At 39.3% G+C, this 17737-nt stretch overlaps 1 protein-coding gene across 3 annotated transcripts in view; it reads left to right on the plus strand.

Annotated features, from left to right (window-relative positions):
• The window catches only part of alg6 (ALG6 alpha-1,3-glucosyltransferase), a 65839-nt gene that overhangs the window by 40125 nt on the left and 7977 nt on the right, over nt 1-17737 (plus strand). For all 3 annotated transcript variants that reach the window (XR_010019894.1, XM_063064112.1, XM_063064111.1), the window contains exons 10-13: nt 6765-6849; nt 9383-9453; nt 16867-16935; nt 17449-17647. Coding sequence is in view for 2 of the 3 variants with exons in the window: in XM_063064112.1 (XP_062920182.1) it covers nt 6765-6849; nt 9383-9453; nt 16867-16935; nt 17449-17647 (424 nt within the window). In the remaining variant the exon portion in view is untranslated. The remainder of the gene's footprint in view (nt 1-6764; nt 6850-9382; nt 9454-16866; nt 16936-17448; nt 17648-17737) is intronic.

Below are 17737 nucleotides of genomic sequence, written 5' to 3' on the forward strand. Positions count from 1 at the left end.
GTTATGAAGTTCTGTAGCACAGAAGCTTATCCAGAATTAATTCAAAACACAGCAGATTTTAATGGCAACAGTATCTGTAAATCACAAACTACATAATATGCACAGTTTTTTTGTTTTCTACAGTATTCAAATTTATTTTCTCTTGGACTATATTTGCCCTTTCCACTGGCTTGTTGGAGTGAATGAATGAGAATCAGGTTTAGTATCATTGGCATATATTGCTTTGTGGCAGCGGTACACTGCAATACATAATTAAAAATTGCAGTAAGAAATATATATGTAGGAGTGTGTGTGTATTTGTGCGTGTGTGTTTATTGACTGAGATACAGTCCTTTTGGTCCTTTGCACCACGACGTCCAGCAATCCCCTAATTCAACCCTAATCATGTCATAATTTACCATGACCAATTAAACGACTTACTGGTATGTCTTTGGACTGTGGGAGGAAACCGGAGCACACAGAGGAAACTTACACAGTCACAGGGAGAACGTACAAGCTCCTTATAGGCAGCAGCAGGAATTGAACCTGTGTCACCTGTACTGTAAAATGTGCTAACCTCTACACTACTGTGCATGTTTCTGTCTCTCCAAGTAGTACCATCGAGTCCCGATGATGCTGAGATCAGGGCTTCATTGAGACCGTACCATCTGTTCCAGAAATCCTTGTTCTTCTTTTCACTGAAGATAGTTGGTTATGACCATGGCCATGTGTTTGGGGTCATTGTCCTGCTGCAGAATGAAATTGGGGCTGATCAGATGCCTCCCTGATGGTATTGTGCGATGGATGAGAATCTGTACTCAGCATTGAGGATTCCATTAATTCTGACCAGATCGCCAACTCTATTTGCAGAAATGCAGTCCCAAATCTACAAGGAGCCTCCATCGTGCTTCACTGTTGGCTGCAGACACTCATCTGTGCAGTGCTCACCAGCTCTTCTATGGACAAACTGCCTCCTGCTTGAGCCAGAAATTTAAAATTTTGACTGGTCAGTCAAGACCACTTGCTGCCATTGTCCAGCACTCCAGTCCTTGTATTTTTGTGCATAGGTGAGCCTCTTGGCTTTGTTTCCACTTTGAGGAATGGCTTTTTGGTAGCATTTTCTATGAAGAGAATGTCTGACAAGACTTCCCTGGACTGCAAAGGCGTGTACTTGGGTTCCAGTGGTTTCGGTGAGCTCAGAGCTGATAGCAGCGCTGGACGACTTCTGATTTAAAAGGTGTGTCAGTTTGATGTATCTCTCATCTGCTGCACTCAATTTCCATGGCTGGCCACTACATTTCTGGTCTTCGACCTTGCCCATTTCTCTGTGCTTATTCAGAAGAGTTGGGCCAACTCATCTTGAAACTTCTGTTTGCTGCAAAATTTCCGCTTGGGAGAGATTTTGCTGATGCTGGATGACCACCTGGTATCATGTTGCTATGCTCACTCTTGCCAAGTGATAAGAACTGATGATTTGAAGGTTAAACTGTCACATTTGTCACACCGTCGAATTTTAGTTAAGTTGTCCTTTGGCCAGTTTTATTCCTTCTACACCTATTTCTGTTTGTTAATCAGTTTAGTTCATTCCATCATTACATCATTGATTAATAGAACCTGTTTGTATATCCTTGTTTCATCATGCACTGGGCTACAGAGTAATCAAGTTTCGATTTGAAAAGTGGTCCATTATGGCTTGCAGAAGGATCTGGACCAGCTGGAAAAATGAGCAGAAAAATGGCAGATGGAGTTTAATGCAAACAAGTGCGAGGTGTTGCAGTTTGGTAGGACCAGCCAGGGTAGGTCTTGCATAGTGGATGGCAGGGCACTGAGGAGTGTGGTAGAACAAAGGGATCTGGGAATGAAGGTCCATAACTCATTGATAGGGTTGTAAAGAAAGCTTTTGGCACATTGACCTTCATAAATCGAAGTATTGAGTACAGGACACATAGACACAGACACAATGTTATGTTGAAGTTGTTTAAGACTTTGGTGAGGCCTAATCTGGAGTATTATGTGCAGTTTTGGTCACCTATGTACAGGAAAAATGTAAATAAGGTTAAATGACTACCAAGAAAATTTACAAGGACATTGCCAGTCTGGAGGAACTGAGTTATGTGGAAAGATTGAGTATGTTAGGATTTTATTCTTTGGAACATAGAAAATTGAGGAGAGTTTTGATGGAGGTATACAAAATTATGAAGTGTATAGAAAGGGTAAATGCAAGCAACCTTTTTCTACTGAGGTTGGGTGGAACTACAACTAGATGTCATGGGTGAAGGGTGAAAGGTGAAAAGTTTAAGGGGAACATGAGGGGAAGCTTCTTCACTCTGGTCGTGAGTATGTGGAAGTAGACACTCTCTCACAATCCATTACTGTACAACATCCTACTCAGTTGGATGTTGTTGCATTACCTTTCCTTTGTGAAAGAGTACTTGGAAGTAAACACCTTTGTGTGAAAGCGATTTTTCACTATTTCCAAAATAGACCTTAACGTTGAATTTTGAAAAGTTGAATCAGAGTTACATCAGTGTTGTGTCGCTGCAATCTAGGGGCAATAATTCAGTGTCATTTCATCGGTGAGAAATGAGGGAGACTTCTCGTCCACTTGAAGATGGCTGCATTCTAGCCTTTGCATCATCTCAGTTGCAAGGGTTGAGTGCAATACTGGCAGAAAAGATAAACTCCCACTACTTATTAAATGCTCCAAATGTTGTGCATCCCAAGTAGCCTCTGACAACTCAGTCCAATTCCAGTTTGTTTTTCTTTCCCTAGGCATGTGTCCATTGCATTAAAATTGCCCACAATTCAGGACAAGCTGCAACTAAGTAGCAGTCTGTGTGATTCTGCTGGGATGGTGGTGTCATATATGACAGTGTTATGTGGATGGTGTTCGGGACAAATGTTCTGTGACATTGAATGTGCATCAACCCTGTATATTAGCTGAAAGTAAATACTTCTCTGGAAGAAGATGGCGCCGATGAATAAGGGCGACATCCTGCAGATGGTGCATGAAACTACCTCTTTTACATCTTATTTTTCTTTCAAATCTGGTTCTGCTATTGTTGGAGCCTGTGATCTGCATTTTGGTGGTGTATTATCGGGCACTCTGCTGTCTCCAAGGATGTTCAGTGAGGCTTTGACTGAAGCTTGTGGCATTGAGGCCAAGATGCCTGGAGATAGGGCATGAGCCTATGATCGACTCTATTTCTTGCCAATCTCAGCGGTTAAAGCACCAAGGAAGATTGAAATCATTGAGAGTGTAGAAGGCAGGCATGTGTTCAGCGCCATCTACCAGCCTCTTGCTGCTGCCAGAGGAAATTGTCTGCATGTGATGGTCACTCTCTCCCTTTTGCTCATTGCTCCCAAAGGAAGGTCCGTGCATTCAAATCCCCCTCTCACACCCCCCTCTCCCCCACCTGTCAGAGGATGGTGCCAGAGTCCTGGGACCTGGACAAGGTTTAGACAGCACAATTTGCGGGTTGGACTCTGTAACTTCACATTATGATCTATTTCTGGTCACTCCTTTCTTTGTTGCTATTTTGGGCGATTTTAAATTGGGGTGGCCTGCAGATAATGAATACTGAACTGAACTGAATATACCTGCACTCTTTCGATTTTGTGTTTTATATTCTGTGGCTTTTTTTTTGGCTGTTTGCAGGACTTTTTTTTGCATGTGGGAGGTGGATTTGATGTTTTTCTTTGAACGGGTTCTATGGTTTTCTTTGTTTCTGACAATAAATGTACTTTGAAATTTTGGAATATTGTAGGCAGTTTTGGCCCCCTTTTCAAGGAAAGGATTTGCTGGCATTGGAGAGAATCCAGAGGAGGTTCACAAGAATGATTCCAGGAATAGAAAGTTAACATATGAGGAGAGTTTGATGGCTCTGGCCTGTATTTGCTGGAGTTTACAAGAATGTGGGGGGAGGCGGGGGGAATCTCATTGAAACCTATCAAGCCTTGAAAGGCCTGGATAGTGGACGTGGAGAGAATGTTTTCTATAATGGAGGAGACTAGGACCAGAGGGCGCAGCCTCCGAATACAAGGATGTCCCTTTAGAACGGAGATGAAGAGGAATTTCTTTAGCCAGAGGGTGGTGAATCTGTGGAATTCATTGAAATGGATGGCTGTGTAGGCCAAGTCATTGGGTATATTTAAAGCGGAGGTTGGTACGTTCTTGATTGATCAGGGTGTCAAAGGTTATAGGGAGAAGGCCGGTGAATGGGGTTGAGATGGATAATAAATCAGTCATGTTGAAATATTGGAGCAGACTGTATGGGCCAAATGTTTTATGGTCTGAAATGGTTGATCATAACATAGGAAAACAATTTATTATTTTGAGAAGATATGAAATTGGGGAAAGATTTGAAGAGTAAACTCTTGTCTGTGAAGAACAACAATTTCAGGATGTATAGTTTATGCATTTCTCTCATATTGAGTAAGTGAGGAATAAAATAATGATTTGGTAGATGGGCTAATGAGTGGCAAGCAGCATTTAATATGGATGGATATAGGAATAATAGGAGAAAAATGTCATTGGGAATATGCAAAATCTGTTGATTTGGCAACACAACAGAAGATATATTTTGGGCACATAGCATGCAGCTCATTCAAGACAAAAAATACCAAGTGCATTATTGGTACAGCTAGAATGACAGTACAAATTCCAGGAAGTATTGGAGTGTGTTGCTCAGATATAAACATACAGAATGCTGAAGGATCTCAGCAGGTCAGATAGTATTTATGGAAGGAAATGGACAGTTGAAATTTTGGGTCGAGACCTATTTATTATTAGGATTTCAAAGAAAGGGGAGAATCCAGTTTAAAAGAGTGGAGTGAGGGCTGACAGGTGAATCTAAATGAAAGGAAGACAGATAGTGGAGGAGGGAGTTTTATTTGATATAAGCAACTGGGAGGTGATAAGTGGAAGTGACAGAAGACTGAAGAAGATGCAAACAAGAGAAAATCTGCAGTTGCTGGAAATCAAAGTAATACATGCAAAATGCTTGAGGAACTCGGCAGGCCAGGGAGCATCTATGAAAAGGAGTAACCAATCAACGTTTCAGGCTGAGACCCTTCATCAGGACTGCAAAAAAGGGATTAGAAGATTAGATTGGACTTCTAATTTCTTTTTTCCATGTTGACTGTTTACTCTTTTCCATAGATGCTGCCTGGCCTGCTAAGTCCTTCCAGCATTTTGCGTGAAGAAAATGCAGTTTATTTATCACCTACACATTCATCTCTCCAATTTCCTCCTCACCTCCTTCACTTTATTCCATGGGCCACTGTCCTGTCCAATCAGATTCCATCTTCCTTAGCCCTTTGTCACTTCTACCTGGAATTAAGGCTCAGATTTTGAGGAAAGGTGGAGTCATAGATTTATTTGGCCCTTCAGTTCTCCATGCCTGTCCCAGTGTATTGCTTATCTACACTAGTCCCTTTCTCTTGCTTTAGGACTGTATATTTCTAGTTAATTGCCTATCCAGATGCCTCAAATGCAGTTATTGTGTTTGAGTCCACCACATTCTCTGGCAGCACATTCCAAATATCAACCATTGCTTAAAAAAAGACCATCCCTCTCAGATTGCCTTTAAAACTCCTTCCCATCATCTTAAATTTGTGCCCTCTTGTTTTTGGAAAACCCTACTATGAGAAAATTTTTTTTTTTGATATCCACCCTATCTATTCCTCTCATAATTTTATATACTTGTATCATGTCACCCCTCAGGCTCCTTTGCTCCAGAGAAAAGAACCAATCCTATCCAATCTCTCCTCATAACTAATCCAGGTAACATCCTGGTGAATCTCCTTCCTACTACGTCTGGCACAACCCCATTCTTCCTGTAGTATGGAGACCTGAACTGCACGCAATAAATGCAGTATTGTGCAAAAGTCTTGGGCACATATATATATAAATCTGTAAAGCAAAGATGCTTTCAAAAATAATGAAATGAAAAGTTTCTAAATATATAAAGATAATTATAAAGAGCGGTAAACAGTAAAAAACTAAATTGAATCAGTATTTGCTTTGACCACCCTTTGCCTTTAAAAGTGCATCAATTCTCTTGGATACTCTGACGTGCACTTTTATAAGAACATCACCTGATAGGTTGTGCCAAGCATCTTGGAGAACTTGCCACAGTTCTCCTGTAGAATTGGGTTGACTCACTTGCTTCTGTCTCTCCAGTAATCCCAGACAGTCTCGATGATGTTGGGATCAGGCTCTGTGGAGGCCATACCATATGAAACCATTAAACAAAATATTGGGTGTCTAAGACTTTTGCACAGTAGTGTACATCTGTGCTATGGTTTAAATTATTCAAAAATGCAATGAAAATATTATGAGGACACATTGCAAGGAAAATACGAAGGGATTATTGGATAGAAGATTAAGGGCAATTAAGGGCCATCTTTTTTTTGGACATGCACTTGGCACATTCTTATTCTCTAATTTAGCTTTGACATTTAGACAGGAAAGCATTATTTCTAACCTTATGGTAAACGGAAGTGGATGAAGAATTTTCACAACATTCCAAATTGCTTTTATCAAGTGGTAAAACAGATCTGGGCAATGTTCTTCGACTGGTGTTTAAAGTCAAGTCTTTGCTTCTAATCAGTGATTCTCCAAACATTGATTTCCTGATCTTTCAAGTTCTTTCACAGAAATTTCACAAAACAGCTCGAGGCAAGTCATGTATATTCATTTTAATACGCGAGGGTCTGTTTTTCCCTTGATGTGAAGTGATTGAAATAACTCTATGTTTAACAATAATTGTTTCTCTTATCAGTTTTGCTGCAACACTTCTGACACTTCTGCCTACATGCATGAAGTTGACAATGAATCCCACAATAAAGGGATTCAAGTTTGCACTGGTAAGTTGCATTTTGTGAATTGACATGCATTGCATACAATTTTTTAAATATTAACTTACATTTGGCAATAAGAGCTAAAAGGATTTTAAGCTGTGGTGATCGGCATTGTATTCGATTCTGTGCCCTCCTGCCCTGTCTAGAATTGGTTCTTCTCAGCTAGAAGCAAAATTACCAGAGTTCTCTCTTTTCTTGCCTTAGTGATTCCTTTTGAAGTGTGTTATATTGTCAAGTCTGTTTGTGGACTGTTATTAACCTCCACATTGTTGAATACTTTTTTTGTGTGTTTATATCAAGAATAGCTAATTGGTTGGGACTGAAAGCAGATGTCACTTGAGGAGTGGTCTCCAACTCAGTCTATTTAGTGTTGGCCCACTCCCCAAGATCCTTTTGTTTGCAACTACAGGTCGACCTTCACTAATCCGGCACCATTGGGATCTGAGGAGTGCTGGATTAGTGAAAAGCCAAATTACAGAAGGATCACATTAAGCATAATCAGTGCCGGATTATTGAAGGAACCGGATTGCAGGTAGTCAGATTAGTGAAGGTCGACCTGTATTTCCTTTCTGGCGAAGGTGATGTCAAATAGAGAAATTGGCAGATTTTCCCTTTCCTAGTCCGAAGGACACTAGCAAGTCCATGTCACAATTGATTGTGTAACTCGAGCTATCGTCTTCCTGCTCTGTATTGTTCTGTTCATTTACTTGCCCTTTGTTTTTTGTTAATGCTTGTGGATTTTTTTTTGTTTTGTCCTCTGATAGTAAATTGTAACATTCATAATGCAGAACAAAAAAAATAATCTTTGTCTTTAGATTTTGATCTTCTGTGGCTTGGCAGTTATTCAGTGAATGTGATCTAATATATATGTGCATTGAAAAAAAATAGATAATAACCGAATCCCTTCATGTTGCATTTCTCTGTGATGCGGTGGAGTGATCCACTCTACAGACACACCATTGGAAAACCGTCATGTTAACTGTGCTCTTCCTTCTTCAATGGCCTGGTGGGCAGTGAAGGCACAGATCAGTGTAATTGTGCTATTGTAATTGGCGTCACCCTGTCTCTGAAGAGCAAAAATTGAATGCTTCCAGTCTTATCTGTTGTGTACCAATTCTGGCTGGATATGTGCCTCCTGTTGCACCAACACTTGCTGTTTAGTCAAGATTGATGGCTTGGATGAAATTCCAGAGGGCAGGCAGCTGCTGTAGATCTCAAATAAGAGTTGGTGCCTGCAGGAATGGAGAGGGATAAAATAGGTGGGAGAATAACCTTGACAGCACAATTATAAATTCAACAGTTTTTTTTTGCAACATGCTTCTAACTTTAAATTAAATTTACTTTCTGTAAAAATTCATGAATTGACTGTTTGCTAACATGCACTAGTAATTGACTTGAAAAACGTTCTATAAATCCTGTGGATCATTACAATTCTGTAAGTTCTGACAGCTTTGGGTGGATTGGGCAGCTTCGGGCAGATTTATTCTTGGAATATGGATTTTCTTTTACTTAATCATATTTCAGCTTTAGCTACTTTATGCACAGTCTAAGCAAATTCAAGCACTCTCTGGACTAAATTACTAAGTGTTATAATTCTGATCCAAATTTTTGCTTAGAAGCTACAGATATGAATGATGCACAATAATTTGATGGATAAGCATTCCTGCATCCTAATTACCCATACAAGTGAGATAATTTAATGCAATTTGTCTTTTTCTTGATTTCCATCATGCTTCTGTGGGCAGTTGTCAGGTGTAGTACCCCAGGGGAAAAAAAGAACAATATTCATCCTATTTTTAAAAAATCCCTCTTGCTCCGGGTGGAATTGGAACAGACAGTTCACTCAAGAATTGTTGTGCCATTTTGTTAGAAGGGGAGAGGCAATAATTTTGCTCAATATTCCATAAAGTCAATCTTTGAATGATTTTAGACCTGCACGTAGAAGCAAGTTTTTGAAACCTCTAGATGCATAGTGGACAGACTCCAATAATCACTAAATTTTATTTTGAGAATCGCCAAGTTAAAATAAGAAAGATTTTCTTCTTTGGCGATAATGATTAGACTTGGTGTTCTTTGTGATGAGGGGCTATCTTTTATATTGGATTGAGCTGGGACTTATGATGACCCCGCTCTTCATTTATACAATTATGCAAGTTATCCTTGTGTAGCATTTATCTCTGAGCCCCTATACATTAAGTAAGAGACTATATTTAAATAGTGATTAAAAATTTCTCAAGTCCATTTAGCCACTGCTCCACTTGAACATTTCTTGATCTGAGATAATACAAGTGGAAAATCACAGGACAAGCTCTGGACCCCATCCCTCTATCTTGAGTCATTGACAACTGGGAAAAGAGCAATAACTAAATTAAAGTTTCTCAGGGTTGCTAACATTTGTGAAACTGTACCATTCTATGTACTGAGATTCTTTAGAAGGGAACACAATTAAGAGTTTGAAGAAAATATGTTGATACTTTCTTGCAATATGTAACTGGCACAAGCTAAGTGAAATTTCTTCTCTTTTTTTTGTAATTTCTAGGTCAATTGTTCCTTATCATTTTTCCTGTTTTCATTCCAAGTTCATGAAAAATCTATACTTCTGGCAGCTATGTAAGTTTTGGGAATTTGTTCTTTAATGTCTTACAAGATAAACCCATGTAATAAGTGATCCTCGGCCTCACTGCAGTGGTGCTCTTCATGGGCATTGTTCTACTTTTGGAAGGTTGTTACAGATCAACCCAGGCCCCTCTTTTGCTGGGGTCACAGGAGTGAAAAATCTGTTTATTCCTCTGAATGATCTTCCTTTGTCAGGTGTCCACTTGGCATTGAATCTGGGACCTTGCTCTTCATGGGCCATTATCTCCTCAGACATGTTTGGTATTTTTATTGACCATGATGCTGTTATGATTTTTTTTTTATTGGAACATTTTCTCCCCATTTTGTCATTATACTGGGATGCCTCATAGGATATGTGGAGAGTCTAAAAGTTAACATTTCAGCCCATTGTTCCTTCATCAGAACTGGAACAGGTTTTCACTTTTTCTTGCAGTTCAATAGTTATCACTCACGTAACATCATGTTCTTTTGCTATGACTACAAATGTCTACACATTCTTAGATATATATATACACACACACTGTCTGTTTGCAGTAACGGAGGGAAAACGTGCCAATAATTCTAACGCATTAAGAAAGCTCCCTTAAGTGACTTGAGACACTTGTGCTGTCGAAGTAATACTGTGAGTTAGAGTTTTCAGTCTGTCATGTGCTTTGGCTAAGTGTTCAAATTAGTTAGTTGTCGATATTTAAAGTACAGTCAGCTGACTTACAAAGAGCACATTTTATATTGCACTTAATAGAACATAGAACCGCACAGCACAAGACCAGGCCCACGGCCCACAATGTTGTACCGAACCAGTTAAATTAGTCATCAAATGGCCAGCTAGACTAATCTCTTCTTCCTACACAATGTTCATATCCTTCCATTTTCCTCACATTCATGTGCCTTTCGAAACATTTCTTAAAAGTTTCTAATGTTTCTATCTCTACCACCACCCCAGGCAGTACATTTGAGGCACCCACCACTGTGTGTGTGTGAGAGAGAAAAACAAATGAACAAACAACTTACCCCTCACATCTCCTTTGAAATGACCCCCTCTTATCTGCTATTAGATATTTCAACACAGGAGAAAAAGATACAGTATGTCTATCTATCCCTCTCATAATCTTATAAATCTCAATCAGATTTCCCCCTCAGCTTTCCCACTCCAGAGAAAACAGCCCTAGTATTTCCATGCTGTCATAGCATATACTTCTAATCCAGGCAGCATCCCGGTAAACTACTTCTGCACCCTCTCCAAATTCTAAACTACTTCTGCACCCTCTCCAAATTCTCTACATCCTTCCTATAATGGGGTGACGAGAACTGTATACAATACTCCAGATGCGGTGGAACTAGGGTTTTATAAAGCAGCAACATAACTTCCTGACTTTTGAAATCAGTGCCTCAACTAATAAAGGCACACATGCTATATGTCTTCTTAACCACCTTATCAACTCGTGTAGCCACTTTCAGTGAGCTATGAACTTGGATCTCGCAATCCCTCAGCTCATCAGCAATGTTGAGAGTTTTGCCCTTAACAGTATACTGCCTCTTTACATTTCTGCAGCCAAGGTGCAACACTTCACATTTGGCTGATTAAATGTCGTCTGCCATTTCTGCCCATATCTGCAACTGATCTATATTCCACTCTTCTTTGCCAGTTTTCTATATTATCCACAACATCACCAATCTTCATATCATCTGCAAGCTTACTAGCCCACTATATTTTCATCCAGGTCATTTATATCATAAAGAGCAGAGGTCCCATTACAGATCCCCATGGAACACCACTGATCAGTGACCTCCAGCTAAAATGAGTCTCTTCGACCACTGCCCTTTGCCTTCTATGGATGAGCTGGCTCCGAATATAAACGTCCAATTCACAATGGATCCCATGTATCTTAATCTTCTGGATGAGCCTACCATGAGAGATCTTGTCAAAGGCCTTATCTAAAATCCATGTAGATGACATCCACAGCTCTACCCTCATCACTCTCATCACCTCATCAAAAAAAAACTCAAGTTAAGTTCAAATTCGTAAGACATGAATTGTCCTGCACAAAGCCATGCTGGCTGTCCCAAATTAGGCCACGGTCTTCCAGATGCTCATAAATCCTATTCCCAAGAATTCTCTCCAGTATCTTCCCTACCACTGACTTGAGACTCACCTGTCTGTAAGTTCCAGGATTATCCCTGGTTCCCTTCTTGAACAGTGGATCAACATTAGCCACTTGCCAGTCCTCCAAGACCTCACTTGTGGCTTGAGAGGAGAAGATCTTGGGCTCCAGCAACCTCTTTTCTTGCCTCTCTCAAAAACGGGTATATCCCATCAGGCCCTGGGGACTTATCCTTCTTAATTCTCTTTAAGAGACTCAACACAACCTCCTCCTTTATCTTGGAATGCCCTAGCATATCAATGTACTTGGCTCTTCTCGCCCTATTCTCCATGTCCTTCTCCTAGTTAAATACTGATATGTAAAGTACTTATTAAGGACCTAGCCCACATCCTCTTCATCCAAACAAATATTTCCCCCTTTATTCTTGTGGTCCTACCTTCTCCCTAGTTAGCTTCTTTTCTTGATGTATGTGCAGAATACCATAGGATTCTCTTTAACCCTTCTTGCCAAGGACTTTTCATGGCTCTTCCTAAGTTTTCCATTTCCCCTCGAGTTCTTTACTGATTTCTTTATAATCGTCAAGGGCACTGTTTGATTCAAGCTTCTGAAACTTTATATATCTTTCCTTTTTCTTCTGGACTAAATTCGTCACCTCTCTTGACAAACAAGGTTCTATTATTTTGTCATCCTTGTCCTTCCCTCTGACTGGAACATACCTGTTCTGTACTCTGTGCAGGACAGGTACCTCTTTAAACATTCTCCACATCCAAGATACAGATTTTGCCCAAAAACAGTTGTTCCCAATTCATTCTCCCTAGTTCCTGCCTAATGCTCTTGTAATTTGCTCTGATCCAATTAAATACACTCCCTCCAAATCCATACTTATCCTTTTCTATATTATCTTAACACTTAAGGAGTTGCAGTCACTGTTCCCTAACTGCGCATCCACTGAAAGGTCGGTCACCTGGCCAGGCTCGTTACCCAACACCATGTTCAGTACAGCCCCTTTTGTTGGACTTGTCAACATATTAATTTAAGAAACTCTCCTGGATGCATCTAACAAATCCTGCTCCACCTAAATCTCTTGCACTAAGAAGGTTTGTATTTGGGAACCCTATTAAACTCTTCTCAGGCTTCCAACCGGGTACAGATATTGAGTCAAAAAGTACAGGAGGTGTATCTGTTTGGGTTACCTGGAGAAATTGGCAATAGCAGAACATTGCATTCGCAAAGGCCATATGATTGACTTTGACGGCACAAAACTACTGTGCTGTGCCAATGACTTTGGGATCACCTGGTAAAGGAAACCATTGAAATAAAACTAGAGGAAAAGAGTTTTAACTAAGATGAAGGTCTTGCTATAAGTAAGAAATGGAATTCAATTGTAAACAAGGTGGGACAGCGGAAATCTTATTGGATGAGGACTAACCAATCAGGACAGATGATGGGGCTATAAATACCACCAGCCTGAACATGCCTGGGCATCATCCCTGATGAAGATGCCAGAGTTTGTTATCAAAACATTGGTTAAAATCAATACCTCTACCCGTTGGAAGTCGGAGAAGAGTTTATTCGTCATACATGCCAGGAAAGTACTAGATCCTTTTTTCAACAACCCTGCATATATGTTCCTCAATATTCCAGTAACTACTGGGGGTGGGGTGTGTTTCTGTAGTACAATCCCATCAGTGCGTTCTTCCTATTTTGGAATTCTACCCATATAGGCTCAGTAGACGAGCCCTCCATTATGTCCTCTCGAAGTGCAGGTATGATAAGGTCCCTGATTGGTAGTGCAGCTTTCCCTTCCCCTCTTTTACCCTCTCTCTATCTTTTCTAAAACATTGAAAACTTGGGCATTAAGCATCCATTCCTGTTCCTCTCAACCAAGTCTCTGTAATGGCCAGAACTTCAATGTTACCGGTACTGTACTTCCATGCCTTCTTCATGAGTAATGAAGAGTAATCACTGGCATGACTTCTTTGGCCAGGAACGTGAAGCTCACCCTTTCCACCACTGCTCCCTCAATGAGGACTGGTGTATGTTTTCCCAACTGCCCCTATCTGAAGTCCACAATTAATTCCTTGGTTGAGTGCAAGGTTGTTGTTGAAACACCACTCAACCAAGTGATCTATCTCGTTCCTGTACACCACCTCATTGTCTTCTGAGATTCTGCCAACAAGGATTGGTGTTATTGGCAAACTTATCGACGGCATTTGAGCTGTGCCTAGCCACACAGTCATGAGTGTGGAGAGAGAGATAGAGACAAATATTTAATTTTAAAAAAGTTTGATCCTTTGCTAGTGTTTTACTTTCTATTGTGGCCACATGTTTAGAATGGTTAACTGTTCAGCCTGATGTATTATTGGTGTAAAATAGACAAGGGAACTCCCATACTATCTTGATAATTTTGTGCTCTGAGTTGATCCTGGCAAGGTCAGTTACATCAGAGGTTGGAAAGAGGGAGCAAATACAAATCAAGTAAGTTCTTGCAATTCATTAAGCAGTTTGCATTGACTCACATTATGTTATGTCTAGCCTGAATATTCATAATGTATTGTAAGAACTCACTCGTGAAGAATGGTTAGTTGGATGGTGACCTATAACTCAACTGATGTTGATGCTGTTAAGAAAAAGGAAACAATGAAGCGTCATTGAGGTATACAGCTTGTCAATCGACCATTTGTCCCACAAGGTTCATGCTGACCATCAAGCTCCCATTCTCCCCTTATCAGCTTATTTTGTGCACTTCCTATAACTCCCTCCAATTCTGCCTTTCATTAACACACTAAGGGCAGTTTACATCAAACAATTAGATTATATATCACAGTGGGATGTGGGAGGAAGTTAGAACATTCAGGAAGATCATGCAAGCTCAACACGGAGAGTACTGTAGGTCAGGATTGACCCTGTGTTGCTGGAGTTCTGGAGCAGCACCTCTACTGACTGTGCAGTACTGTAGTAGCATCCAAGAACTTGTTGGGTGGATAGTGAAGCTGTGACTCAGAAGCAGGCGTGTTTTGAAGTTGTTTCAGTGTCCCATTCCGATCACATTGTGTGACTGCATTGTATGGAATAATATTGGCAATTTGCTGATCTTAAGGAAAAGATAAGGAAATTCTTGGGAACAGGAAAGGAAAATTAAGCCTTGCAAAAGAATTCCTTTTTGGTTAGACCAATCCTACCAATTTTGTTCCTTATTTAATTTCTCATTCTCTGGTTCAACTCTATGGTTCAGTGATCTTTCCTAGCAACTTGCTTTACAGGTCTGTTGCAAAATTATTTAGCTATTTTGCTTAACTACTTAAGCCACCATATTAATTTTTAATACCCCTTGGCATTTGACCTCAGTGATCTCTTTGTCTGGCTCAATTTATTTGGTTCCATTATTAATCTTCAAAATGTTATTTGTTTAGCTTATTGTAGAGTCTGCTTTTACCTAAGGGGAAAAGCTTTACTTGTAAATGGAAGATATTTTCCTTGTACCTGACAGGCTGATGTGTGTATGACGAATGTGAATCCAATCTCAGTTCCATGGTGATCATAGCAATCAATGCTTTAAGGAATAGACACATGAGTGATGAGTATATGGCTGAAAGCGACAGTATAATAAACACTGTGCACAGTGTACTTACACAGATAACATGTTACAATGCATTCAACTTGCATTAACTAAAAATTATTGCATTTTAGTTTCTGTATCTGCTTATGCAAGTTAGATATATTGCAAAACAGCACGTTAATAGGTTTAAGAAATTTCTATTTTTTAATGTCACTCTACTATCAGGTTCAGTGATCTGTCCTGGCAGCTTGGTTTACAGACCTATTGCAAAATAATTTAAATATTCTGTTTAAGGTATCATTTCAATAAATGCAACATTGAAATAGTTCCAATGCATTAAAACATTTTAGCTTCTATCCAAATTATGCTCAAGATTTCTGTCACATTACCAGCTTGGCCAATGCTTTAAGCTGTGGTAAATTTGTGGCTGGCATTGGTTAAAATTGACAAAATTAATTTATTGACCTGCACTGAAAGCTGATTGTGTAGCAAAGCATTAGGCTATACAGATGAGGAAGGTTCCAGAATTATCCACTAAGGCAGCGGTATGGTGCTATGATTGGCATGTGGGTTAGGAAAAACTTAAGACTTACAGCAATCATTTTACAACAACTATCTGGATTATACATTGGTACAGGCAAGTGCCTGCTTTTGAAGAATGATATTCCAGTATGAATTACCCCATTAGGAAAGCAGTCTGCAATAGAGTTAATTTTTTTTAATTGAGATTAATCTTATTTATATATCAAAAAAAAGTTTGGGATCTGTATGCAAGACTGAATGGAACAGCTGAAGTGAAGTATGTTCATGAATAAAATTTCTATTACTAAAGTGATTGGGAAAGATAAGAGATTAAATTATTATTCCATAGTTACTTATCTGATTCCAATTTTTCCTGTCAGTTAACAATCATGACATGACCTTGTTAAACGATCTTTTACTCTTGATGGAATACTTCACAGGCATTCCTCCTGTATTCATTTTCTTATTTAAAAATTTTTTTTTGTTCAAATTTCCTCTCTTTCTGAAGGGAATGAACCTTCCTGGTGCATAATTCCATTGGCACCACACACTCAAAGATTATTGACCCGCTTGTGTGGCTAATTCAACTGGCAAAGTGGGAGGGAGTAAAAGGGCAGAAATAATTTTCATTTCTTAGAAATATTTCAAAATAATTGTTCCTGTGCAATAAAGCTTGATTAATCTGGTTTACTATCAGTAATTATGAGCTGATGGGCATATAAAAGACAAAGGGAGATATAATAAGTAGAAGTTACAAATCTTTTGCACTTTCCCAGGAACGTTAGTGCTGTTATTTTTGGTTTGATACTGCTGTTATTCTGCCTCTTCCACACGTCCGTTCTTAATAATTTTTTGTCCTTGAAAGAAATTGAGTGGGCTGGTCATCTGATTGAATGTAGGATTATTTATCATATGGTCAAATAGACCATGGTATTTCCTGTCAACAATATCAATGAAGTGCCTGTTAAGATATAAGCTTTAAATGTTCATGCTGATTCATGTGAAAATGTCCAGGATTCCGTCTCCCCACTGCACAGAGCTTTAAGACTATTTGTGACTGCCCTGACTGAGGTGAGCTAAAGGAGCACAGACTGGGATTGAACCCCTGACCTCCTTTGTCTGAGCAATTCACCCCATATAAAGCTGTGAGTTTACTTATTGATATTTTCAGTTCGATTTTGTCCAAATCTTTGTTTATACTGCTCTTATTTTGCTGGTTTTCAGACCTGTAATATTGATTCTACATGAACTGCCCTTCATGACAACCTGGTTTTTGCTGGTATCAACTTTTAGGTAAGATCAATAATTTTACATGGCAGATCACTACATGTATATTGTTCAACTTGTGTTGGTTCTACGTCTAAATATTTCTTCATTTCTTTTCCTAGTAGAATTGAGAGGAAACTCAAGATTCAGGGGCAAAAAAAAACATTTTTTTAACAAGTTTTTAAAAAAATTTCTCTTATATAGTCTCAGTAAATAATCATATTATTCTTTTAAATGTTCAAAAGAATATTTTGGAACTGCTTCCAATTCTTGTGCTTAAAGGCATGTCTTCTTCCTGCTTTGGGTACTAGACAGTTTTTTTGGTGAAATGCCACCAAACCTGACTAATCTAATGATCAATCCATCCTTGCAATGTACTCACTAAAGCAAGCAACAGACGCTGAAGTCAGTATTGTTAATCTTTAGTTGCCACTACTATATCCAAGGTAACAGGTAAACTTGATAGCACTAGACACATAAATCTAATTGAGTTGGAATACAACTTTTCATTTGACATTTTTTTCCTTTGTGTTCTTACAGTATGTTTCCCCTGTTGCTAAAAGATGGCCTACTCCTTCCTTATATTGTTAGCTCTTTGACATTCCTTCTTGTCACAATAAAGTTGTTATCAGCCTTTGAGAAAGTGTCCGTGGAGGATCTGCAGCTCCAGCCGGTTTTGCAGAGCTTGAGGAGGTACATCCCACACTTTGCAATTTCATCATACGTTGCAAAGCTTTCAGTAAGTAATCTCAGTACTTTAGAAAAAATGGTTCATTGCAAAATCATTGTTTTAAATTTGTTTTTATTTTCCAAAGCACCCAAGCCTTCA

Source organism: Mobula hypostoma, chromosome 12 (assembly GCF_963921235.1).
Source record: "Mobula hypostoma chromosome 12, sMobHyp1.1, whole genome shotgun sequence".
Taxonomy (NCBI): domain Eukaryota; kingdom Metazoa; phylum Chordata; class Chondrichthyes; order Myliobatiformes; family Myliobatidae; genus Mobula; species Mobula hypostoma.